The sequence below is a fragment of the Athene cunicularia genome (genome assembly GCF_003259725.1).
Source record: "Athene cunicularia isolate RWA chromosome 12 unlocalized genomic scaffold, athCun1 chr12_part1, whole genome shotgun sequence".
Lineage (NCBI taxonomy): Eukaryota > Metazoa > Chordata > Aves > Strigiformes > Strigidae > Athene > Athene cunicularia.
Genome location: NW_020799116.1, coordinates 18,757,117 through 18,784,538, shown reverse-complemented (window position 1 = coordinate 18,784,538; position 27,422 = coordinate 18,757,117). Strand labels below are relative to the sequence as shown.

The 27,422-nt window shown below is 44.1% G+C and overlaps 1 protein-coding gene across 4 annotated transcripts in view; it reads left to right on the top strand.

The window, feature by feature from the left end:
* The window catches only part of CISH (cytokine inducible SH2 containing protein), a 29,430-nt gene extending 2,510 nt beyond the window's left edge, over positions 1-26,920 (top strand). Inside the window, exons 2-4 of one of the 4 annotated variants that reach the window (XR_003399314.1) lie at positions 5,083-5,309; positions 5,821-7,835; positions 26,908-26,920. Coding sequence is in view for 2 of the 4 variants with exons in the window: in XM_026857499.1 (XP_026713300.1) it covers positions 564-610; positions 5,083-5,309; positions 5,821-6,323 (777 nt within the window). In the remaining 2 variants the exon portion in view is untranslated. Of the gene's footprint in view, positions 1-20; positions 611-5,082; positions 5,310-5,820; positions 8,923-22,445; positions 22,457-26,907 lie in introns of those variants that run through there. The other 3 variants (XR_003399313.1, XM_026857499.1, XM_026857497.1) reach the window with 3 other exon arrangements.
* The last annotated feature ends 502 nt before the right edge of the window (positions 26,921-27,422 follow it).

The following is a 27,422-nucleotide window of genomic DNA, read 5'->3' as shown; positions in this document are numbered from 1 at the left end:
TTTTTTTTTTTTTTTTTTTTTTTTCGCGGAGCTTCATTACTTCTGGAGTCAGTGAAAAAGCAGGTTGCTGCTCTCCCGGCTCTCTCCCCTTCAGCGTTTTGGGGAGATATTATTTATTGATATCTATTTATTACTATTTCAGAGTGTTCTGAATATTTTTTTTCTAAAAGATTTCTCTGAAGGAAGTTTAGTTCCTCTTTAAACATATATAATTTCCCTTTTCTCTGGTTATTTTTAAAACTTTTTTTGTTGTTTTCTAAAAAGCAGAACAAGAGTACAGTATTTTCTAAAGCAAAGCACTGAGAGTGCACACATTTTTCTGGCCAAAGTTGCTAAACAATCTGCAAAGTCTTTCTCGGAGAGCCTGATTTCCCTCTGCTTGGCTTTTTCTCTGTCTGAAACACAACCAACTGCGGAAGGGGTTTGCTGGGACTCTCCAGCCTGCTCTTACCGCGAGCTCCTAACCAGAGGCTGGAACTAGCTTGCTTGTTCTGGGAAGGAAAGAAAAAGGAGACAAGAGGAGAAAAAGAGAAGAAAGCATTTCCCACCTTCTTGAAGACTTAATGCTTTTCCCTTGGTCCAGGAGTGACATGATCCTCTGTGTTCAGGGGTAAGATACTTTGCAGCCTTCTTGTTAAAAGCTGTGGTTTGATGACTGTAATTAGTAAGATTCCCTGGGACAGTTTTTCAGTTTGTTTGAGTTGCCATGTGTGATTGTAATGGTACGGGAACGGCTTGTGCTGGCCAAGTGCTAAGTTCTGAGTGTGTCCTCTGTGTGTCTGCTTTTTAGATGCTGTAGCCAAAAATCATGGGACCATAAAGTGTTCCTGCTTTCCGTGCTTTCTATTGCTGAAAAACTACATGGTATTCAAAGTCTTGGGGGAGTAAAAATTAGTAAAAACTTAAGAGTATGTTGTTCAGTGGTGTGTGTCTGTAGCACCAGTGGGGACACAGACCCGAGACCACTTGTCGGTGTTCTCTAATGTCCTGGTGGAAACAAACTGCTTACAGGGAAAAACTTGCCCAGAGTTCAGATGTTTTTGTCTAAGTAAATATTTAGGCTAAACACATAATTTCGTTTTTCTATTGCTTTTATGGGCAGTGTATATACATATATACAGACTTCCCCGTACCCAGGGTTCTGTAGAATGAAAGCCGTAGGGGGCACATGGGTAGTGACACCACCTTTGTTCAATAAAACAGGTGATATCCAAGTCCCTCCCCTCCGGTATCGGTGTATGGTACCGGTGTGTTGGCACTTCAGTGTCTCTGTGATCAGCTCAGGTCATCAACACGCGTGAAGACCCGGTCTGCAGGAATCATCCAGCATTTTTACATATGCTGCATGTTGGGAAAGTGTCGGCATTTGTTTCGGCCTGAGCCGTCATGTCAGTATTGCCCATCCCTCCTGTACCTCAGCGCATTTCCCTCAGAGGCAATACATTTGCCTTGTCTGCTAAAGTACGGGGATTTTTCTGCCATTTGCCCCCCAGATCTGTTCCACAGACAAGCAGAGCTGGTGCTTACCCATACTTTCCTACTACTGAAATGCGTTTGTTTTCACTCTCATTTTTAGTCTACTGCTGCAGTTCCTGTAGCCACAGCAAAGGGAATTCATTGTTCAGCTTAGGCTTTGTGAAACCCTTATCTGAAGCTTTTCTCCAAGGCTAACATATCAGAGCTACTGCTTCCCTTCACCCACTAAGAACTTGTTATGTAGCCAGATGCGTACATGACCGTCTCTCGACTGTTTATTGCTCAGTTTTCATTACCTTCTAGGATTCCATATATCCCAGACTCCATACTTTCCTTCCTATTCGGACCAAGCTCTCATGGGACTCAGGATGTGGCTGATAGAAGGGAGAGCAGCTCAACACACACTTTTTCTTGTACTATTTGTCCCGTGTTACAAAGTTTAGCTTATCAGCAAAGTAACTGCAAAGCTAACACTAAATAATAGCAGACATATCTAATTTTCTTGGACTTTCTTGGCTTCCCAAGGCTTTCTGAAATACTACTTGCCAAAGTACAGGGAAGTTCATTTGCTGTTTCTCTAGAGACTCCACACAGTACCAGCTAGACATGTCAAATTCTATATATGTTTTCTCTGCCATCGAAGCTGTTGTACTAACACTTTGTTTAGTACTGATCCTTCACATGGATCTCTACTTTCTTACAAGCACTAATTATTTTCAAATACTTACTTTGTCCCATGAGAAGGTTGACTTTTTCATGTCAGTATACCTTTTCAACATGTCCTTATCCCAGCAAACTCTTCTTATCCCTCTTGCAAATGTACCTGTATTGTAAATTGTAGCTGCCATTCCTTGCTGATCCCTTTCCCGTGCTTGGAGCTGCTCTGGTTATAGCAGCAGCTCTTCCTTCTTCAACCTACATACAAAGTTGTTTAGAACACCAGCACCTCCCAGTCTATGAGAGATTCTAATCCCCCTCCTCTGTTCCACAGTGCTCTTTTGAGACTACTGCAACACTAGAACTTTTTGTAGGGGGAGAGGGAGGCATAAGGCAGGTATATAGAAGGAAAAACAGAAGCATGAACCTTCCCTGGCTGTGGTGGAAGAATCTCCACTGTGACTGCATGGGGTCTGGGCTCCTTCAGCTTCAGGTGGCAGAAAGTGTAAGGCAGCAGAGAGTGCAGTGGGAAACCTCACCTCAAGCACATGGGCTCTGCCTCAGAGACACCCACAGTGGTTCTGCAAAAGAAACCTACTGACAAATTCACATAGTTGTGTCTTTTGGAGGACCGAACTGTGAACTGGTACAGCCCTTGAAATTAATGACTTTCTGCAATGAATCAGGAGTACATTTCCCTATGTAGCTTTGTTCTCTCTCCCTTCTTTCACAGTCTCTAAGCCAATTTCTAATTTCCTTTCCGAAGCAGGTATATAAAAAGACAAAAAAAGTAGTTCCATGCGAGGAACAAGAAAAGTTTTCCTTGTGTTCAAAACCTTTCTCAAAGGGTAGGCCAGAAAAATTTTCTAGGAGAAAATAAGTGCAGGGAGATTTGGAATTTGGACTGCAGTATTCAAGTGCTGGGGAGCGAGTGGGCAGTGAGCAGTGCAGGACTGATTTCACTTAACATTGGTCACAGTCATTTTCAGCTCTGTGAATAGTTGGTGTCAGAATGCACCTGGGAGGGACTGCTCTGCCAACAGTCCTGTGTAACACCCTCTTTGCACAGCACCAACTATTGTATTAGGTTCAGTACAGTGAAGGATCTGGTTTATAGTCCTCCTTGCTCAAAAAGTGGGGAAACGGAGAATCGGGAATCTCCTTTCCTCAAGACAGGCAGCAAGACATTTGTTAAGACCATGACATTAAGAGGAAGACATTCAAATATCTTTAAAAATGTAGCCCTCAACACCTACAAATTAGCTTGGGTGGGACTTAAAAGAAAACTCAGAGGTTTCCTAACAGCCATCTCCAGGTATAAAAGCATATTCAGATCCACTGTTCTGTGAAAGCCATTGAAAACAGTCCCTGTGATCAAGGGTGCCTGGTGAAGACAAGGGCCAGCAATTGCTTTTATTAGGTTTGGCTTCCTACGCATTAATAGAAATTAAGAAATGAGGATCTAATGCCATGAATGCCAAGTAGATATCCTGCTTCTGAAATGTGATTTGACATATGGAAAAAGGAAGAATTTTTTTTTCTAAATACCAGCAGAATAATGGGGTTTTGCCATGTATTGCATGGGCAGGAAGCATCTCTCCATAGATTCAACTTTACCAGTGGTTTTACAAAAACCACACTGCAAACCTACATGTTTTTATTAGAAATGCAGAGTCACGGAACTGGTCATGACTCTCACTCACAAATCATTGTGAAGTCGTTTTCAGGTTATCTCTAATTTACTTTTCCCTCAAATCCCTTCTTTCTGTTCCCTGTCCCACCCTTGAGACTCGGCAGTCTGAGGAGTGCAGCTATGATCAGGTGCAGATCAGTTTACAAAACCTTTATGTATGTACCTAAAGTGTCACTGTTCACATAAAACATGGAGAAGGAGGAAGGGAAGTGCTTATGACTTCAGAGTGTCCTTCCGCTTCTCTCTTCAGTGATGTGGGAGGAGGTGGCTGCTGCCTTTTCAATCCCCATCAGCTCCAATGGTGCTGTGACAGTCCCACGTTGAGGACTGTGTTGTATTTCTCTGGAAAGTCAGCCAGCTTTTATGTTAAGTGTCTGAAAGAACCTCTCAAGCAAGTGAGTGCATGTGGGGGATGTAACACAGGGCAGCAGTACAGGGCACACAAAGGCAGAGAACCTAGAAGAAGAGACACAAACTAATATTTTTGCTCAGGAGCTTGCCTGGGAATGAAGATTTCCCTGGCCCATGAGAGCTCCAGCCTTCATGAAACTGCACTTAGATGCTGAATGGCTACACTAATGCTCTCTTTAGGCCACAGAGGGATTAATGCTCATAGCAGCCCAGCCATGGCAGAGCCTCCTACTGCTGTAATCTGGCAGGGATTACAGTTGCGCTGAGGTCTCTGCTGTGCTGTTGAACGCTAGGGTTTGTGTAGTGTATGGGCATGGCTAAAACAAGAATTCCCATTATTCTACTACAAGGTCAGCTCACCCTGAGTTCTAACACACACATTTAAGATCAGGTCAACCTTGAGCAGACAGTGGGTAGGACAAAACTCAGGCTATTCCTAATTCTGCTTCTAATTATATTACAGTAAATGACTAACAAACCCACTGGCAGAAAAATAAATGCTCCAACATTGTAATGATGCAAGTGAAGCTGTAATGCTGCTATGAACCTTATTGCCTCTAAAACTACCTCTTAAAAGCCAACATCTAAAAATACCAGGTTTCAAATCAACCTAAACTGAAAGATAGACTACCTTTTACAAGGCAAAAGAGGCCAACTCTCCCTGTTTCTAAGGGCTCATCTTTAGCTGTGTAGTTTCCCCCCCTTGCCTCTCTCTGTTTGAAACAATTGTACTGAGGATCTTTTTATAAAACATGACTGTTGTAGTACACCGTAGCATGCACTGAGCAGACACTGCAACCTATTTCAAGGCAAGGAGAAACAGTGGAGTATGTCTTTCGTTTCAGACCTCATCCTTTGCTGGCAGAGGAAAAGATCAGGAGGCTGTCACTCAGGGGCATTGCGGTGGAACTGCCAGAGCCGATCATGCAGCCTCTCCCAGTTACAGCCTTCCAGGAGGAGTCTGCGCCTGCCTTTGCAGCACCAGTTCCAGACAGCAACCCGCCTCAGACACGAGACCCTGAAGAAGACCTTCTCTGCATTGCAAAAACCTTCTCCTACCTGCGAGAATCTGGTAAGGCTCAACACACAAAGTCTCAGGGTCAGAAGGCTACAGGGAGCAGGGAGCCAACTCTGCAATTGGAGCTCCAGGAAGGATCTCCTGATCCCACTGCACATAGGAACCTGGTTCTGTCACAGCCATGGCTGACTCTTGTGGATGCAGCAAGTGTATCTGCAGTCTCTACAAACTTGTATCATGAAATAATTTTTTACTAGTGTAAGCAAAACTTTGTCTTTTATAACCGAATCAGGAGAAAGAATTGCAAAAAGGCCCCTATTTCTCTGTAAACTGCAGTAGCTGCAGAACTAGTCATCCTCACCGCAAGCCCCTGCAAGGCGATGACAAGAATAGGTAGAAAACCCTTAGAACTTGACATGATCTTAATTTCTAAAGGGCTTACCATGTCTAGGCCTGGTTGCTTCCCAGGCCCTGAGCTCAGTAGGCTTCAAGGCTTCCCTGAATATACTGGCAGTCCTTTAATACGTTCTTTCCCTAACAAGTTCTTTCTGGGATGCTTTTCCAGGTTGGTACTGGGGATCTATCACTGCCAGTGAGGCCAAGCAGCATCTCCAGAAGATGCCTGAGGGCACCTTCCTGGTACGGGACAGCACCCACCCCAGCTACCTGTTCACACTCTCTGTCAAGACAAATCGAGGTCCCACCAACGTGCGCATTGAATACACTGACAGCAAGTTCCGCCTAGACTCAAACTACTTGTCCAAACCTCGCATCCTGGCCTTCCCCGATGTGGTCAGTCTTATCCAGCATTATGTCATGTCCTGCACAACGGAAAGCAAGAATGAGGCTCCTTACCCGCCTCCATCTCCTCTACCTCCCATGCAAAAAGAGATGGCAGCAGCTGCAGTACACTTGAAGCTCATCCGGCCACTCAGCCGCAAAGACAACATCCCCAGCCTACAGCACCTGTGCCGGCTACGGATTAACAAGTCTACGGCTGACGTGGACCAGCTCCCTCTACCTAGGCGGATGGGGGACTATCTGAAGCAATACCCTTTCCAGCTCTGAAGCTTGACCGTTACTTCTCAGGCATGACAGAAATAAGAGAACTTCGTGTCTTTGTCCCGCTAAAGCACTGCATCAGGTGGGCACAGTAAAGACGTGATTATCAGCACAGACTGCATCCATCTTTCCTCTCCCCTTCTCTCTAAATCCATTCCAGCGCCAGGGAGGAGTTGGTTGTTTCAGTGAACAATGGGACACAATCTGAGCTCTGAACCTCAGGCCGCGCCAACAGTGGCTGTGAGAAAGTGCTGTAGGCATGTGCACACTACTTGAATTTCAGAGTTGCTGTGACACCAGAAATGTTAACATTGTTATTTTTGCTATTTATTTCCATGGCAGTTTCTCTCCTCATGGTATTTTAAAAGCACCTTTTACTTTATTGTTTTTGTTTCTCTTTCTGTTGTGGAATTAGAGGTAGAATAAAAGACTTCCAGCCAACTGGCAGCCAAAAATCTGTGGGAATTTGGATTTGGATTCACATCCAAATAGCACCTGTTTGATCCTGCCCCTATAACAGGTCAACAGGACTCCACATCCAAGCTCCCCCAGACTTCTGGGGTACGTGGGACTCAGATGACTATATCTAGTCCCACCTCTATAGAGGTAAAGAATATTTTTTTTTCTTCCTTAGCTACAGGGAGCTGGGTATTGTAACCTCAAAGCACATTGATAGCAGCTTGTGCATCTCCCACAGGTGCACACTGCGTCATAAGTTGTGGACAGGAGACATCTTCGAGGAAGCCCTTCTTCCTTGAGAGTGCTAAGCAGAGATTCTGGATATTGAGCTTGGGCCAGGAAGCACTCATCCCATTTTTTTTCATCTTCCCCATCTCCAAGGGAAGTTCGTCACAAAACATTTAGAAACAAGTCATTAGAAACCCAACTTTCTTATTTGCAGGCAGAGGGATTTGGTTTCAGAGCACTCTGCATTTGGTTTATGCTTTGGAAGTGCTGTTCCCTGACATTGCCTTGCAAGACATGGGGCAAGAACAGGGTTGCCTTGACCAAGGGGTTCAGAGACAGCTCTGCTGAGCTGCACCAAAGACACACACAGCTTCAGGATATTTATTTATTTATTTCTGGGAGGTAACAAGTTACAAGCACCTCAGTAGAAAGAGCTGTCCTTCCTCTCTGCTAACACAAGGCCAAACTGCCAGTTGCTCTGCTTCTGCCAGCATTATTCACAAGCCACGTGGCTTCAATCAGAGCTAGGTTCGAGCACACACTGGAAACCACAATTCAACTTTTCTGTTTGCCAAGGTCTAGACCTCTCCTCTCCCTTTCTCCGACTTGCATGTTTGTTTTCCTTAATTAGATCTTTTGCTCTGGGTTTACTTCTCACACCTCTGCAAATGAAGCACAATGGCTCTCCCTTGCTCTTTTGTGGAGAGGAGGGACAAAGAGCAGATCAGATCTGCCTGAAACCAAGCATAGACAGGGAAGTTGCCCCTTCCTCTTCATTTGCACAATCCCATCACCTTCCCAGCCTGTAGGAGCTAGTCCATGCCACTGAGAGTGGAGAAGGGAACAGACAGGCCTAGAGAAATTATCTTTTGGCTTCTTTTGCCCCTAAGACCCCATAACTTGATCAAGCATGAACCAAGATTCAGGATCCCTTGTTCATCCCTCCCTGCAACTGTCTCTCTAAGGCTCTGTAAATTAGAAGAGACAAATCCCAGCTATACCTGAGGGTTGAGAGAGGAGGTGGAAAAGGATGGGATGGTGACCCAGGAGACAAGCTCAAAAAATGGGTGGAGTTTCTTCCACCCTAACTTAAAGCTGCCCAAAGGGACAAGAGGGCCTGATGTGCTTAGTCAGTGTCTTTATTTTTTTTCTCCACATTTATACAAGTTTGTGCTCTTGCAAGCTTTGTTTTTGATACTTTAATGATTGACAGTGTGCAAGTGTGATGTCAGGTTTGCTTTTTATTATATCCTTCCCCCTTGCCCCATAGGGCAGCAACCATGGGAAGGTACTGATTGAGAATTAAAATTTAGAGGGCAAAACAAAAAAAACTTTTTTTAAAAATAATATAAACCATAAACCACTGAAAAGGCTTCCTTTTATCCAAACACCTCTATCTGCCTGAGGACACTGGGAACAAGGAAACCACAGTTCTTCAAGGAGCAGCAGTGATCTCAGGAAGCCCACATGGCTCAGCCACAGGCTTGGTGCCTACAGCATGCGAAAAATCCATCTGAGAGATGTACAGTGGGAAAGGGCAAGTTGTTCAGCTCTCTGAAACTTGCCTCTTACTTTATCTTTACTCTGTTGGGGGTAATGAGGAAGTCAAGCTTGCAGGTTTGACCTCATTACCCCAGGAGAGCCCACTTAAAATGGCAGAAGCATGCAACGAGCATGAACACCCGGTTCGTCCCCCAGCAGGACGATGCAGGGGCTAAGCTGAAGGCTGGAAGCTCTCGTGGGCAGGGACCATCTCTGTTATGTGTTTGTTCTGCAACTAGCACAATAGGGTTCTCTAGGTGCTACTGCAATACACAGAATAAACAATACAGTTACTCCAAAACATCAGTTTCTTCTATCTTGAGACAGTTTGTTAAAAATCATTTGACTTGGATTTTAAATAAACATTTTAAATATATTTTAAAGCCTCTTGATGTACAAGTCTTTGGTAAAATCCAAATGGATTAATTCACTTGCTATTCACAGAAATCCTCCCCAAGAAGATCGAACTCTTGACCTTTATTTCCCCCCAAAACAAGACACAAAAATCTTTAATAAAAAGAAAAGCCCTTTAGATACTGGGACAATTAACACCAAAATCATCATCAGATTGAGCCTGGCTTCTACCACACACAGATGAGCAGTGGCAGACCCCAAGTTACCAAGGGCCGAAGGAATGTTCTTTAATGATGCAGAAAAACACAGGAATGATTTTTTCATTGCTTCTGTGTGCCACAGAAAACCATTACAATCTAGGGGAAAGGAAATGGAACATAACTGGAAGTTTGGCAACTTGTTTACAGCAGGCTTCAAGTTGGCCCCAAAGAAAAAATCTGCTCATGGTAATGTTGAAAGATGAGTTCATGAAAGGCAGACCATGCTTTGGATGGGAGACTCACAGCACCAGCTTCTCGTGTTTTGCTGCCGCTGGGCCTCAGTCTCCCCATATTTGCAGTCTGGCCCAGCACCCTTTGTCCTTCTCATCACCTCGAGTGCCAGACACAGCAGGCGGGAAAACCACCGGGGAGCTGGATCTGCCCTGTGGTGTCAGAGGGTGACAGAGGCCACCTCATCCATCTTGCCTCTGCGAAATGCAGGGAATGCACCGAGGGAACCCCACTGCTGGCACGTGACTCTGCTGCGGTCCCTTCACACTCAATTCCCAGGAGAGATGCTCATGCCACAGTCACCCCATCCTGCCCAAGCCAAGTCACAGCATGCTCTCAACCACTGGAAACAATAAAATATGTGCAGAAAAAACCCAGAAGCTCAATGAGTTCCTCTCTGTCATTCCTCCTTTCCAAATCCATTGGCTTCATAGTTCAAAATACTGCTTTACAGTATTCCTGACGCACATGCTGTCCTTTCTGGGCCAGTCACGGGGCTGGCATTCACTATCAAACATTATTTCCACAACCTCATCAACATGAGTCTGTGGGTAGATTTCCACTGCACACCAACCAGGAAACATTGGCAATGGAATAATTTACTCAAGTTTAAGTTGCTAAACAAAAACTATCACATCCCTCTTGGTTTTACAGGAATTATGGAAAAGGAGCTAGATGGGGTAGAAACAAACACAACCAAAGTAGGTGGAAACATGAAAACAAAAGGAAGGCAAAACTGCATTCACTTTTAAAAATGAACTTTGAAAATACTGAAAAGAAAGATGCAGCATTTCTGACACATTGTTAAGTAATTTCTTACTGGGCTAAACTCTTCCCCTAGCTACATATATGAAAACCCGTGGCCCACTTTCCCCAGATTGAAGGCAGAAACAATTGGCATGAGTCAAGCCAATACATAACTGCAGTCACACGTGGTTTTACTGCATCGGCTGTTATCTTAAAGACTCCCACTCCTGCATCTTCAGCACATTTTGTTAAAGCAAACAGGCTCATGTTCTGAGAACTCCTGCACCAAACCTCTGTGCAGACTGAACTGATTTTTACAGTTGAGTTCCACATTGCTGGAAACAGGAGCATTTGTGGAAATGCAGACTGACCTTTTTAATCACTGAAGTACAGCTGCAACACCTCTCTGGGCAACACCTCTATAGTTTGCTGAGCCAGTGGAGGACTATTTGGTTGGATTATCTCTTGCTTTGCAGTTTCTGACTACAGATAAACACCTGGACATGGAGCCCTCAGTGAAAGTCTGAAAAGAGGACTGATAGGACAGGGAACAGAAATCCCAGTCCATGATGGAAACCATGCTACCGTGGCTTGCTGCCACAGCTGCAGTTTGTCAGGCGCATATGGTATCATTTTCTGTCTTAAATAATCAGCCTTCTGAAAGAGCAACACATGCAAGGGGAAAATAATCCATTTATGTGCACATGTTCCTGTCCTCTCAAGCTTACTGAAGTCTTATTCCTTTCCCCAGATCTCTCAAGTGCCCAGCTTCCCTTAGCCCAGGCCAGATGAACCAGCAAGAAATGAAGTGAATCAGTAGAGTATATTTAAATCTCTTATGACAGACATAGTCAGGTGTTCCAAGCAATTGATCTATTACATGGCATTTCTCCTCCAAATTCCATTGTCAGTCTTACCTGCTATCTATGAAATAAAGAAAATTAAAATCAAATTTAACCGGACACTGTACGTATGGCTCTTCTGCTCTGCTGAATCATGTCCTCATGTTCAAATCTGTCAGAAGCCAGTTATCACAATCCTTTCCTGTCTCTCCCTAATGACTGCTGAAACACTTGCAATCCTCACAGAAGTGCATTATCCTCTTCCCCTCCCCCGGACTCCTCAGCAGTCCAAAGGTCTGGAGCATGAGGTAAAGCAATATCCAGTAAAGATGTGTGAGAGCAAATCTGGATGCCAAGTACCATCTTCCAACTCAGTTCTTAGCAGCACTGTCACAACATCCGTGTCTCATTTTCAGTGAACCCCACCCCACATTCGCAGGAGCAAATGAAAGAAAAAAACCCAAACAACTAGGAAACTCCTTATAAAACAGACTAGCCAAAGGTAAAAATATTTATTTAAAGAGATCTGCCCTGACCTTGGGCAGAAACGTTCATCCTTTTGCCTTTTCCTGTTCACAGTAACCTAGCATTGAATTTTTAAGAGGGAGTACGAGGGAACACACTCCTGCCAGTATTGCCTAACAGCATGATAGCAAAAAGAGGGCTATGCAGTTGCTAAGAGCGTTGATAACACGTTCAGACTCAGACTAATTTCTTTTGAGACACGTCTATTTTCTGCCCACACCCAGTCCTGCCTATTTATATTTTTTTATAATCATGGGTGCCAGAGTGTCAGGGTATAGGAATGCGTGGAGGCATGGTTTTATCTGGAGGCTAATGCTGCCTCATGTGAACCCCACTTTGATCTTCCACTTACGCTTCCTGAGAAACACAACGATCGTGTGGTTTCTGCTACTCACTGCACAAACAAGTAAGGCAAGTGGCCCTCAGGAGAAGGAATAGTTCTGCAACATCAATGAGACATCCATCATCACCTCTTGCTATACATCAAAAAACAAGTTTAAAGAAAAATTACACAGTGGGCCTAGGAATAAAATTAGATTAGAGTCTTTCAGTATTCACATCATGTAGACTGATGAGTGTACACAAACATACTCTTCCAAGTTTTAGCAAGAACAAGTATTTCTTTTTACTTGAAAAAAAGATTATGTTGTTCAGAGGAAAAGGCTACTGGTAGGCAAAATGTAGACCAGACAGAAGAATCATTTTAACAGCTTCGCTGTTAGCCTGGGCATTAGACTTCAAAAGGAAACCATGAAAAGTAAAATGAAATTTGGGTTTTACATAATAACAATTATTCCTAACATAATAATTTAGAGGACTTTTTGGACTGGGAAAGGTGAGAGAGCACAAGAAAGCTCCAGAACTTTAGCTAATATCCATTAAAGATGAGACCTGATAAAAAAGAAAATTTTACTGCAAATCATTGGTGGCTTAGTCCTTACAATTTCCTTTTAATCAGCTGTGGCAGTGGTCACAGCTGCAGACAGGTTTTTGGGGTAGATGGCCCACAAGTCAGCTCCACATACAGCTGGTCTTGCATTCTTGCAAAACCATCATTTGAATAATTTAAATATAGAAAAGATCAGACCTGAGAGAAAGCAGCCTGCCCCAGCAGAGGAAAGTATTCAGTCAAAACTGCTCCCAGTCTGCCAAACCAACCTAGATTTGCAGAAAAAGGGTTTTCTTTTGAGCAGGAACTACTCTCACCCCTTTACTCCTCCTTCTAAGACCTTACTAGCAAGGGTTTTCCCCTGAATGTCATTACTTCCTAAATGCAATGTAACTGCACTCTGCAGCAGCTCATATATGAGTTGCAAAAATGAATATCATATCAGTTTCTGTAAAAATAGCTATTTTAAGAGAGCCCTATGTGTAGGCAGGAAAAGCGTTTGCTCAAATGTACCCCTATGCAACTACAGTGACAATAAAACCTTGAGATAATAGCGGCTACTGCAGCATTAGATTGTCCAAACATACAATCAGAGACATGGTATTTCTCAAAAACCTATCATATAAATATGCCAGATGGAAGGACAAAGGAAGAGTTGGTCAACCAAACACCAGTGGCAGAGCTCAGCCAGGACTCGAGTTTCTTGGCCTCCAGCCTGGGAGTCTGCGTAACTCCATCATGTGATTGCCTTGATCTAGAAGATACACTCCAGCTTTTCCAATTGCAACTGTCAGAGAAGCACTGCTCTCACTGAAACAGCCCTGCCTCTGAAACCTGTATGACAAAATGGCCTAAAATCCAGGTTCATTTCCCACTGAGTGTGATGGAAATTCATTTATTTCAGGGCTGAATTTGGTCCACTTGATATTCCATGTTTTACATGCAAAAAATTTATCTCTGATGTGAATTTGGCTTTAGAGGAAACCATAACACTGAAATGCAGCTTGCTTAATACAAGAAAAACCTTCCTTCAGACACTGCCCCACCAGCATGCACAAACCCTAGCCTGGATGTTTCTGTATTAAAAACAAGAGGAAAGCTCATTGTGCATTGTACAGTTAAGTTCTGGCTTCACTTGAGCTCACCTACAAATATGCCAGTCAGAACATTTGCAGTGCCACTTTAGGATGTAAACATTAATCCGTGGGAAACAGAGCAGATAGACCTGGATCAGTCTCAGCAAACTCATTTCATATTGGCTAAGACAGAGCTTTCAGTGATAACAACTAAAACCAACAGATCTGGGTTATATTTGTGATGAAGAGACAGCAAGACCCAGTGCTAAGCTCCTGGGGTGCCCATCCCATCCAACTGTCCCTCACTGCTTCTTCTTTATAGGCTCACTCAGCACAAACTGGCAGAGAGAAGATTTAATAGTTGATAACAAAGACTGTATATTCTCTAATGTCAGGACTGTCTCTTCCCCAGAACAGCAATATGGTTTGAAACTTAGTTTACAGAAGGCAGAGCTGTGTTTATACTTGTCAGAAGTTACCCAACTTGGCAATGAATCTTCCCATCATGCAAGTGTCATCACAGTCATTGCCAAACACTGCAGAGGCAGAGTTCAAAACACTACCTCCAAGCCTGTAAATATGTTGAAGAAACATGTTGCACAGTGCACATGCTATGTGTTTGCACATGTCTGAGAGTGTTAAATAGTAATTAAAGGTGATGTTGTGATTATAATGTAAATCTGAAAAGCCTGAAACACGACCTAATAGTCTTTCCAGGGAACCTTTTGGAAAATCTCTGTAACTTTTTGAAAATACCTCCCTTTCTTCTAAGCCTTTGAGTTTGGAATACTCCTTACATTCTTCTAAGACTCTCTGCAATTCATTCCTCTTTAGTTCCCTCTCTCTAGTTCCATGCTACAAAAGCCATCTTGGCTGAGAGGCACAGGGCAACATTTCAGAAAGAACACGTACAGAATAGCACTGTGAGATGGCCGGAACGAGGCGGATCGGCGGGGGGCTGAACAGTCCCCATATGGGGCCAACGTGAGGACTCCATATTACGCTTTTCCTTCCAAGAATACAGGCAGCCAAAGGCTTCCCTGTGTGTGCAAAACGTTTTCTTGCTGGTCAAGTCCTTAAGGAGTGAGGAGTGGGGTTAGCGTGACCTGCCAGGCTGCTGACTCAGGGGTATTCACAAACTGCAGTTCCAGGCAAGAGCACACAAATGTTGTAATAACCTCAGTGCCACAGGACACTGAAAACTAGCTGGGAGGAATCTTGATCATTCAGGTAGTGGGGAAACACTGCTGCAGAAGCCACTGATTCTGTTACCAAGTGAAGAGCTGCACTTTCCACTTTCAGTGTCAACCACTGAGATGACACAAGCCAGAGTGGTATTTCACTCCTTCAGCTGACTGTTACTTGATTCAGTCCTTCTCTCTTCATCCACACCATTTTCCATCTGACATACCCGTGCACCCCAGGCTGCAGGTAACCTTCAAGCTTGGCTCTGGGTTAAGGAAAGAATTTCACCATGCCTTGCCAATCCGTGTGTCAGGCCGGGAGCAGGCCAGGTCCACACATGCCCTAGCATGCGGGTCCCTCTGGTTCAGATGTGCCACCTGAAGAAGGTACCTGAAGGCTATTATTTTTTACATCCCTTAGCTCTCTACTGCCTGGCTGTATAACACAGCCTGTCTTACCTGAAAAGATGAGCCTTTACTACACAAAACAGTAAAAATCAGGCACGCAGCTGAAAATAAACTCACGTTAGTGTCAAGTCACAGTGTGTAGGAAGTGAAAACATCACATGCTGGCTTCTGTTGTTTCCTAACATAGAAGCATATTAGCAGATTTTGACAAAAAAAATACACATTAAACATCATGCTAGTATTATTCTTCATATAAATCATGGTTTTGAAGGGAGGGTCCATCACAACTACTGGAAGGGGAAATAATCCACTCGGTCTTGGATGGGAAGAAGGGTGTGTTCAGAAAGAGACAATCCACTCTACAGCACAACCAGATAACCCCTGCCACACATTATCAATCCAGTCCTACCTGACTAATAAACAATAAAAATAAATATATTATCTTGCTTATGCTTTTTACCCTGTTTGCAGGAGGCAACAAACAGGATTTTTGTATGTAATTTTGCAGTTTATTTTGTATTTCCTTTTGGCCTATTACTACTCTAATAATCACCTCCTTTGTTTCAGCTCTTCTTAGACCTATTAGCTGATGGAAGAGTAATACTCCTGTCAAAGAGCTTCTTAAATTAAGGACAATCCTTTTCCTGTGAGACAAAAGAAAAATTCTCTTCTTATGCTTGAGTTAAGGGGAAATAGGTAACTATTTCTTAATTATCTCTTCCCATTCCTCCAGCAGCAACAGCCAGCATCCCTCTTCAGCCTATTACTTAGGCGGAATTAAAACCCCAGAGGCTTACAGCAAATGCTATAGATCCTACAGTGATCTCTATATTTAGCATCATCAATTCTTACTGGAGCAGAAACAAAAAGCTCTCAAAATTCTCTCTGCAGTTATTGACAAAACAAATGACTTAATGAAAAGGGAACATGTTACGAACACTGGTGGATTCTAGGTAGCCAGCTATCTCATGCAATGACCCAACAAATACCGGATGACGTAGCTAGCTGAGGTCAACACTCCTCACAGGGCTTACCCTGACCAGCTAGAGAGATATAAATATTCCCTACTGCTGTTCTGTTCCAGTATGTTTGCTTTCTAAGACAGGCACTTCAAAAGACGATATCACAGGAAACCAAAGTATAAAGGAATTATTTTTTTTTACCCTTGCCCTCAAGCCTTCCTATGGCTGATATAATCAGTACAGCAGTGCTGTTTTGGAGGCAATTGATAATTAAAGCCTACAAATGGAAACACTTCAAATTATGTCAGGGAACGCTGATTTTTCATGTATCTTTTGCCTTGTAGATATGGCTGCTTGATGCAAAGAGAGATGAAGTCAAATGAGATTTATATGTTATGGTATCAGCCAAAGGAAAAGGGGAGAAACCAGGCCCTTTTCCATCTCTGCCATCAGGCATTCACATCAGTTGGAACCATTGCCAAAGAAAGAGGCCAGCTTGTTACTGTGAAAGACACCCCTAAGATCATACATGTGTGTGAAGAATGCTAGTGACTAAATAGTATTCACATCAGCCTTCTGCAGCTTCAGCTTCCAGCCCCAGTTTTTAAACCTCAGGATCTGTACGTATGCTGAGATGATTCTGTTAAAAATCAACATGGAATGTGTTCTGAAGCCTTACTCCATGGATACGAACCTCTTAACTTGTCCCCTATCCTGAAAGAATCATGTCTGGGATACTTTCTAGCAGTGAAATGGAAAAGACATCAACAATCTGCATAGAAAAGTCTCGGGATTTTTTTTTTTAAATTTGATTATTCAAATCTATGAACACTACCAACATTTTTTTCTTCTTTTTCTCCTCCTTTCCCAGTTGAACAATGTGCACGTTCAGGGAACATAAGGAAAACTGGGAGATAAAGAAGTTTCCTCTTCTGCTGCTCTGAGGCAGAGAGATGTTGGGGCTTTGTGTGTCCTCTTCGTGGCCTCCAGTGGGGAGGCAGGAACTACAAGGCCAAGGACACAAGGACCAAATGTACGTCTCCTACATGGTACTTGACAGAAGTGCCTGGATGAATGGAGTTTTCATGTCATTCCTCCTTTTTGTTCCCTGAACTGGTAATCTGCTTCCACATCATCAGAAAATATCAGAGTGATACAAAATTATTAGTGGTGACCAGCCTGACCTTGAGACACACAAAGGCAGATACAGAATTCAGTAGCTGAGGACAAAGTCGGACTATTAAAGGTACTTCAAACCCTACACAGTTACCAAGTAACAATTTAACATCTGTTTTAAAATGACAGTTTCCCTCCAGAAAGTAGGTCGTTTCTTCAGCATCAACTTCAAAACAGACAGACCATGGCTGTGTTCACTTAAACCAGGCAATCTAGCCATCAGGCAGTCCCTACTGCTATCTTAAGCTAAAAGTAGTCCATTGCACCTTACTGAAAATCCTTTGAACGACCCCAAACCAGGCTGTGTTCAAATCATTCCTTTATCCCCAAGACTACATCAACACTTTGATTTTGGTCCATGGATTTACTCACGGTGGTACAGAGACAAGGGTGGCCTGGGGAGGTCCCCTGGGTGAGGGGCGCAGGGGACCAAACTGAGCTCAAGTCCCCCAGATTTCCTTCTCAGGCCTAAAACCTCAGCTCGAATCCTTATGCAGAGCCCTGGGCCACACGCCCGGCTGGGAACCGCCGCAACGGGAGTGCCCTTTATGAACAATGGGCAAAAAGCCTGTCACCAAAATTAATGCGGCTCTACCCAAGCCTGAAGAGCCTCCTGCAATACAATTTAAAAACAACCTCAAAAACAATTCTGGAGAAATTATTACAGCGAGCACACAAAGGGGCTGGTTCTCTGTGCTACCGCCTCTGGTGAGGTCAAATCGATGAAAGTAACCTTAACAAAGTAAGGCCCAAAGCTATTCTGTACAAAGGTGACTTTTTCTTGCCCTCTGCAGTGCTGCCTCAAATCTAAGTGAGATCTGTTTGTAAGTAAGTAGCCCAACCTCCCTTCTTCCCTGCACTGCCAGAGAAGAGATAAGTCCATCAAATTGGTAGGATGCTAAAGGAAAGCATAAGTGACTTAACTAAATCTTTTCTCTTGTCCCTAGGGCAATCAACTGCATATCCCCAAGCAGAGAAAAAAACCCACATTTCTAATCCTGACTTTATAAGCTTGGGGAGTAAAGCTGTCTCTTGGGCTCCTAACCATATAAGGTCTTCCCTTGGTCCTTTCTCCCTCAAATGGAAAACACTCCGACCTGACCTCTTGGCTGACAGCTTGCACCCTGTACTTTTCTTGCTCTTGCACAAACACATGCACTCTGCTTGCCGGAGTGCTAAAGGCAGCCCACTCTTTCCCCATCATGGTGGCGGGTAGCTCGCTGATGACTGTGATGAATCACAGTTGCTCTTTGGAAACTCACTCTGAATTAGCAGGAGCAGTGTAACATTAGAGTACCTGAACAGGTTTGACTCCTCATGTCAGCTAATAAGCTTTTCATGGAAAGTTGGATTCTGTTACTAATTACGTAGAGCTACACCCTTCTGACGACAAACACCTATTCCACCCTGTTTGCTTGACAGAAGATGACTAAGATGATTTGCTTGGAAAGAAACCAACTACAAAAGAGCATTTCTCTCCTGCTGTCTTCATACATCATATTTGATTTGTTTCATTTCCCTATGCTGTTAAATGTCAAGTACTTTTGTTATGCATACACTTATTTCTTTGAGTCTCCAAAGCAGAGCAAAGGAGCTTGGAAAAATATTTTTTAAAGGGTATATTCAACCTCCCCTGCTTGAAAAAGTACTTTTTGCCTCTTTCATATGGTGCACTAGTATTCTGTAACCTATGCACAATACTTTGGACTTGATTTTCCTCCTCTATTTGTGGCAAACGTGGTGCAGCTCCCAGCTAAGCCGCCCAAGCTATGGGAGTGTGTGTGCAAGGGCAGTCTCACCAACGACATGCAGCAGCCACTGCAGACAGCCCCAGGAATGGCTTTGATGTGGGAATGGAGGAGCCAGGTGGGGAAACTCATGTTATTGGGCTGCCCACACATCCTAGGGTGGGAAACGAAAGCAGAGCCATTTCTGACTCTTCACTAGCCAAGAAACGGAGTTATATTTGCTGATGGTTGAGCAGGACTCATCCACAGATCAAGTGTAGCATCAATAGCAGCGTGTTTCCTTCTTCTGAAGGTGAAGAACCACCAGTGCAGGTAAGAAAACAATTTAGATCTTAGTGCCAATGGAGGCTGCAGTCTGAGATGATGTTCACCCTACACTCTACAGGAGTGGAAATAAATCCTGAGTGGGTTACTTTTTAAGGCAATAGTTTGCCATGCTCAGAGCCTGGCAGAACCTGCAGGAGGACAGCACAACCCTGCACCGTCAGAGTGCCAAGTCTCCCACGGTTCTGGTCTGAGCTTCAGACACAAGGTAATGAAATCATTTCAGTGAGTTAGTAAGTTACATAAAATCGACCTTTTGGAAGAGACTGCGAGTACACAGAGAGCAGCAAGCACATAAATCTGCCTTCTTGCTAAAGACAAGCTCCTGAACTCAAGGCAGTTGAAGCCACAGGCTCTAAAGGTTTGCTGTCTTCCTGCTGTGCGACACACAGCAATCGAGATGGCTCTTACGCAAAGCAGGTGCATGAGTTTTCCTACACAGCAGTTTCAGTCTGACAGCACCAAAGCAGCAGTACCTTCCCTTGTCTGCTCGCATCTCGGGCTGCACCCAGAGGACACTGCTCTCTGCACTCAAAGGCAAGCAAGCTGGGATGGAAAGAAGCTTCTAGATCTTTCCTTTCCACTGCTGGCTTATTTCCAGACTGTAGCATAGGAAGATTTTTAATTTAATGTTACTTCCCTTAGGCATCTGCTGTAAGGACGGAGGTGGTATTTTTCCTTTCTTTCCTGAATGCTCTCAAACACTAGGCAAAAGGCATTTGATCCAGATAAAAGAATATACAAGATTCTGTAAAGACCAGAACATCTGTGGAATGACAATAGGCCAAAGAGATGAGAACAGGCCCTATCACCAAATCAGCCCAGAAGTACAAGCCAAAGAAAAGACCAAATCACAGTTAGGAAATCTGCAATTTGTGTGTTTCTTTAAAAGCAGAAGCAAGTACAATGCAAGCAAAATAGTGAAAGGTGAAAGAAAACATCATACAAATGGGAATATGATCTAGAATTTAAAATCTATAATGTAAATAAGGAGTGGACAAGTTATCTGCTGAGCTTTTGGGTCTCCAGAAATGAGAAGGATGATGTGACAGTGCCTGCAGGGTGCCCTGCAGCACAGAGAAAAACCACAGAAGGATGGCCCAGTGCCTTTACCATGCACGGTGCTGCAGGAAGCATTAAGACCCTACTGATGAAGGATGTGATTGAAGCTGTGTGCAGCACTGTCTCTCTCTCCATTCCTCTGTGAGGTTGCAGAAAGGAAACTAAACGAGCTCTTAAAACCATCCATTCTCGTCAGCCCTCCCCCAGGCTGTCAGGTTTCTGTGGAAAGCCCATTGCTCCCTGGGGTCATTTTCATTGCACTTCAGCTCTTCCAGGAACTCAGACATGCTGACAGCAGTCCCTCCTCTGCCAGACACCCAATCAGAGCACTGAGGGAGGTTTTTCTAAGGAAGCTAATTGAACATGTTTTATTAAAAAGATAAAATAAAAAACAAAACAAAACAAAAAAAAACCAAACCCAAACTACCAACACCCACTGCTTTGCTCTATGGGCAAATTCTTTGAAACACAAAAACCCCAGAGAGCAAGATGCTAGGCACAAGATCCGCTAGAAGTATTGTTTACAGAACCACACAAAGCTGACGGACTTTCCCTGGTGTCTGAAAGAGACACAAGACCCACAGCTGGCTTGCACCTTAAATGTTGTCAAAGAGGTGTCTTGGTTTGGGGATCAATGCCTGGAAAAGTGGTAAGATGGTAGTTTTACACACACTTTTCAGTGTGAGCTGTGAGGAAAAAAATGTCTCAGAATTCACCATGTGACAGGAATTGTTTCACTATGCAAACCCATTAGCAGTGATTAGTGCACTGAAGTGGTGGAAGTAAGGCCAAGGACACTGAGCACACACTCTTTATTTGTAGAGCTCCAGCTGCCCTCTCCGTACTGTAGTAACTCATAAAGCAACCTATCTTCCTGCTGCAATGACGTTCTGAAATTAATCCCAATGTTTCAAGGACATAGAGCACTGCAAGGTTGAGAGAGTCCTACTTTGACCTAAAAAGTGCGAAGGGGTATACCACTGGGGTATGCAAGATGACCCCATTCAATCCCACCCCGGCTCTTTACAGACCCACTCCGAGGTGGAAGGCTATCTCAGAAGGGACCAGAGCACTGTGGGGCTGAATGGGAAGGCACTCGTCAGGCACCAGCCACCATTTTATAAGCCTGGGGACACAGGGTCCTGCAGGGAGCTATGCTGCTCTCGGAAGCCAAGCTGGCATCACCATGGCCGTGTACTGAACGGACACAGAACCTCAGATTTGCTCCCATTTGAGCATCTTTGCAACGTGAATTTTTGCAGTATGCGAACATTTCTCCAGAGTTTAAAAAGAGAACAGGTCGCTCACTGCTGTAGGTCACAGGTCTGGATGTAAAGATGGAGCAGGCAGGAAGCAAGCTTTGAAACCTCATACACACCACAGCTCTCACTGCAATGGCAAGATAAATAGAAATACAGCAACATACCACAGTTATTTATAACAATCAGCTTTCTACAGATTTTTTAATCGGAGGTTTCCTAAAGGCTTTATGAACATGTGCCAAATTCAGCACAGGTGTTATTTTATCATGGCTAGAACTTATCCTTAATCCACACATTGACACACAAGTACCTAAAGGATATAGAAGAATTACTCCATACATCTCTATCCCACAAAACAAAACCAGTAATTACTAGGCAGCACCTCTGAACTATAGATTGGAACTGGAAGTTAGGAAGTGTTCACAATTTAGGAAGGTGAAACACATTATCCATAAATGTAGGCTGGACAGGATGTAAACATTATTGCTCACTTTTATACATTTTATTGTCTTGAGCTCTTTGACTGTAAGTGCGCATCTCTCCCATCTGAACAGAGGATCTCCAGTCCTGTGCAAGGTGAGATGCTCAGGCACAGCTGAAAGGCAAATAACCATCAAGTTGAAGGATGAACAAGGTTGAGACATCTTCACAAATGTCTCCCTGATACCTTCTATTTGTGGGAGTAGATTCACACAGAGGCTTGTGTAGCTCCCAGATTCATGAGTTCTATTTAAATTCCTCCAGCAGTTGTAGCTAGAAAACAGTGTTATCAAATTCCTGGTATTTCTGAGCAGGAAACACCACAAGTGCCCCACTGCAGATGTGGCTTCTCTCCCCAGGAAGACCTAGGAGCAGGGAAGAAGAGCTCAATGCAGATGTTCTCACTGTAGCAGATTATCCAGCTGCAAAGGCACCAACCTGCACGGCACTGCGTGTGCTCTCCTGCTCTGGTCTGCAGGCAGCGTAGCTGCATCGCTGAAGCCCCAGTAGATCCTCCTGCCAAAGACAGCTGTTGCTGGTAGGATGCAGATCATACAAACACACCCCATGTGCATCTGGGCAGTTTTAGAGTCTCAGTGTTCCCAGCTGTGGGGTTAGTGAGGGCTGTGCCAGCTCAGATTTGGCCTCTGCACTGTGGCCTTCAAGGTGCTTTAAGCATCCTCTTTGGACTGAGAAGCACCAATAAAGACAACTGCTAATGCATTATTCCAGGATATTGCATTGTTCCTAAACCTTTCACCTGCTTCTGTTCCCTGCAGCCTTCTTCCAGATACTCTCATGCAACACTAGAATAAACTAGTAAGTGAGAAGGCAAATAAATAGGGAAAGATATGCAGTATCAGGAGGGAATTAATACACTGGCACCCGATCACATTGCAACCATATGGTGCTGTGAACACCTTTGGAAGCTTCCCATCCACTGCTAAGCAAGAAGCCTGCACAGGCTTTCCTTAAACCCCACCCAAGAGCTGGTTCACAGGGAGAAGTCTCTTCCAATGACAGCATGCATTTCGGATGGGACAGATGTCTCCCATGGCTAATGAAATACGGAGTCTCATGCCTTCTGCACCTTCTTAGGTCACCACAAAGAGACAGGGAGAGTTTTTAAACATTACGCTGCAACTATTCCCACTTCTATCCAGCTGCTCCAATCCCCCATTGTGCCAGCCCCCGCTGTCAGCCTGCAGGTTCCATGATGTCCAGCAAGAGGATTTTCCACTGCAACTCTTGGCCTGACAATGTGACACAAAGAACACCCAGGAGAAGGAAAAGCAAAAGCTGTTTTACTCTAGGAGCCAAAATAGCATGTGGCACAATTCAGTCAGCTGAAGTGCCATGGGTAGCCAGTGCAAGTGGCAGAGGACATGGCCATGCTCAGATTCTCAATCCCAGGCATTGCTCATCACTTGCAAGAGAACTTGCTCAGGCAGGAAATAATTATGCATTTAATGTCTGGAAAAGAAGGGGTTTCTCTGACAGGACAAAGGAAATATTATAGCAATATATCTGTATGTTTAGGGAGAGGTAGGATGTTTGCTTTAGGATATCAGTTTCCCACAGGAAAAGCAAGCTGAACATCTTCCTTATCCTTCAGATTAGGTAACAAATTCATAAAAAGTTAACTTATTGATAGCTACTTTGAGGAATCATTGCACAGTTGCTTGAAAGCAACATCTTGCTTGAAAGCTTGCACATCTTGCTTGAAAGCTAAGAGACGGAAAAGCTGAGACTTTCACCTTTTGGAGATGCACATAATAACAAGTTATGTGCAAACTTCAAACCATGCCTTTCCTAGAAGGAAAGTAAATAGAAAAAGCAACAATGGATGGATCAAAAAATCACTCATGACTTCACAAACAAAAATGATAATTGCTCTATGACTCTACTGTTGATCTACGATGACAGGAAGAAGTTCCTATCATCAGAAAAACCCTCTATCTTGGCAGTAACATATGCAATGCAGGTTCTATCCATGTGGCTGCTGACATTGCATATAGCTGAGTGAATAATGACATGTGGCACCTGCATGTATTTATGCTAGCTGCAGCAATGGTAAAGAGAGAAGCAATAAAAATTCATTTTATTTTAACTTGGTATAGAATTTCTTGGCTTTCCTCAGCTCCATCCTGTCTCCCTGCTGCAGCAAAACAACAAATCACAAAACCGAGGAGTCCTGTATATTTTAAACATGTGTCTGCATCCAAAAGGACAATATTTGGTGAAGGAGGGAAAAACAGACATGAAAGAAAATCTACTTACGCTGTTCTAGCTACCTTCAGGCACAGTGAAGATACCCTAAAAGGCCTGGGAATAACTCCATTAAAGCAGAGCATCTACAAACAACCCAAATATATTGCTCTCCCAGTCCCTCAAGGACTTTGCACAGAAAGGTAACTAAAAAGAAAACAAACATGTTAGAAGAAAAAGGAAAATTCCAGATTAAGACTCTACAGACAATCTTTGAAAGATGGCTGCTAAGCATGTGCACTCTCATTCACCAGAGCCTGCATCAACTACACAACAGCAAAAACTCAGGAGACCGTGAAGAAAGCTGTGATGAGGAATCCCTCTCCACTAAGCATTCACCCTTGTGTATAAAAGCATAACGAGGAGGAAGCATTGGGTACAGAGAGATGGATTGAGGGAGGGTGGACTTTGGAGAGCCAGAATTCAGAATTTCAGATGCTTCTGGGTGAGCAAGAAGTGTGCAGGACCCCCTCCACATCACAGGCAGGTAGGATGACCCCAAAGCAGCCAGCAAAGCTGCTCCTGCCTGGGGCACGAGGAGATGGCCAGGTTCTGGTGTGGCCACGGTGTGCACAGTCCCACCGTGCCTTCCTTCCATGTACCTCCATGGCAGGGGTCTCTGCCCTCATCTTTGCAAAGCACATGAAGTTATTAGAGGGAGATTATCCTAGCACAGCACTGCAACTCTTTTGTTATCTTTCTAGGAAAGAGCTAAGGCTTTTGATCTCCTACCAAAAACTGAAAAGCAAATTAAATGTTAATAAAACCTTAATAAAGAGCTACTCTTCTGCATTTTAATTAGTTGTTCATAGAAACCAAACACATCTAATAGACTAAGAAAATGAAAGGCAACAAGGAAGTTGCTATGGCTTTGATGGAACTGCTACTCTAGCAGCATAATCCTGTGAATCCATTAAGGTCTTTCACATGAAGAGCAATAACAGCTGCCTCCCCCACCAAACACGAACATATGCTTCTTCCCAAATCAAGGGCATATGTCAGCTGAAAAGATTTTGCTAGCTCTCATTTTATGAAAATTTCTCCACAATGGAAAAACACACAGGAAAAAAACAAAAAAATGGAGAAGAAAGGCTCAAAAGCAGTACCAGAAAGTCTGATCAGACACTAGAAGCAGAATCACAATAAATACATGGGAAGAAAGAGGTCTGGGGGCTGACTGATACCTTAGAAATGCATTAATGTAAAAGCAAAGAAACAATCTGCTATGATGTTTAGGGGGAAAACTGATAGCATTAAAACCCAGAAGACAATGCACTTGCTGGCTGAAGCACAATGTGACAGAGCTGAGGTTATAAGCTCAAGTCAAAAAAGAGCAGCAAAACTCTAGGGCAGAGTTGGAACACAGTTCACAGGACTTTTCAAAGAGTAGGACTAGATGTGTAATAGTGTGCAGACTGATAATATCCCAAGAAAACTGGTGACACTGATGATGTCAAGGCCTAAGGGACTTGTCTGGTCTGGCCTAGGAGAAGGTGAGAAAACGTGACTCTTTGCCTCCTCTCTTTGAACAACAGTGGGCTAGACAACCTCTTCCAGGAAAGCAATGCTTCCATGTGTGCACTGCACAAAATGAGAAAAAGCAGGCGCTATCTGCAGCCCTCAGCATTGCTACAGTGACTTACAAAAGTATCTTGGAAGCCAATATCCAAGTTCAACATGTCTTCCCCTCAAATCTCTGCTAATTTGAAGTCAGCCCAGAACAACTCAGTAACCATATGTAGAAAATGTATCTGAAGCCCAGTGCTGTGAGAAATTCACTCCTCCCAGGCTGCCAGCAGCATGGGAAATAATTTTATCTTGTAAATGGGTAGTAAGAATAACATTAATTTGTCAGCGTCATGTTGAGTATTTTTCTTAGAAGCTCTGAAGGGCTTGGGAGAAAAGTTCCCATCATCTCCTGCTCTGGAAGGAGGGAACATGCAGCAAACCTGAACCCAGAACAGGCAAACAGCTAATAAGAGCCATGGCACTGGGAGGCAGAAAGTGCAGGACAGCAGCACAAGCCGGGCTCAACGTCGATTTGCTGCTTCTCGTTTCATTTATTCAAGATCATGTGGTTGCGGGAGGTTTCAGGGTCTTGAAATCTCTGTCTGAGCTTCTGGCACCCACTGCAACTCCTACCAAGATGATGACTGATGGCAGGAAATTTTGACCTTTTAACTCCATATCCCTTTTCTAAATTCCTGTGGTCACTACTGGTATCTCCTGTGTAGCAAATTCTTTCTCTCTCCCCCAAGAAGCCAAACAAGTTACTGTAGTACAGTTCTGAGCGGGGCATAAATCTCCAGGCCCTTGTGTCTCTGGTAATTTTCCCAGTCCCATGACGTGACTCCAAACTTTTGCCCCCTGCCGCTGGGGAGCCCCAGGTCAGCGGACGAGCTCTTTTGCCATCCTTGGAATGGCAGCGAGAATTCCCTGAAGCCTCCCGTGGGGCCCGGGGCCGCAGTTCCTGGAACTGGCGGCTGCTGACTCGGCTCAAGCTCTTCCTAGAACTGCTGGGGCTTCGCTCACCCCCTGGGGCTGGGGGGGCAGAGGGGGAGAGGAGCAGAGGAGGGGGAGGAAGGATGACAGGGAAGAGGCCCCCGTTGCACAGACCCTTCAGCTGTCCAGACATTCCTCTCTCCTTTTTCATGTGAATCCCAGGAGGATTATTTTTTACCTTCTTTTTCAGGGCTGGGAAGCGCGGGGATGAGCCCAGCTGCAGCCTGTCTGGACTGGCAGCTGGCAGCAGCAGCTCCCACCTCTTCCTCAGCTCGCCTGCCCAGCACTGCCTCCCTGCTCCTGCCATATCTCAGGTTTGCTTGCGGTAATTCTAGCTCCTGGATTTGAAAAGGCCTCTGCAAGAGGTGGCAGCCATGCTTAGGTATAACACCAAAACTCCTTTCCAAGCATCAGCACACATTATACCAAGAAACATCAGTGGTAACTAACATAACTGAGAAGGAAATTTGCCACACAACAGTGAGGTTTAAACTAGTCTAAGCCTAACACATGCCATCCACACTGGGAATGATGTTCATTACCAGCTCCCTGTAGGGCGGCTGTGTACAAAGGCTG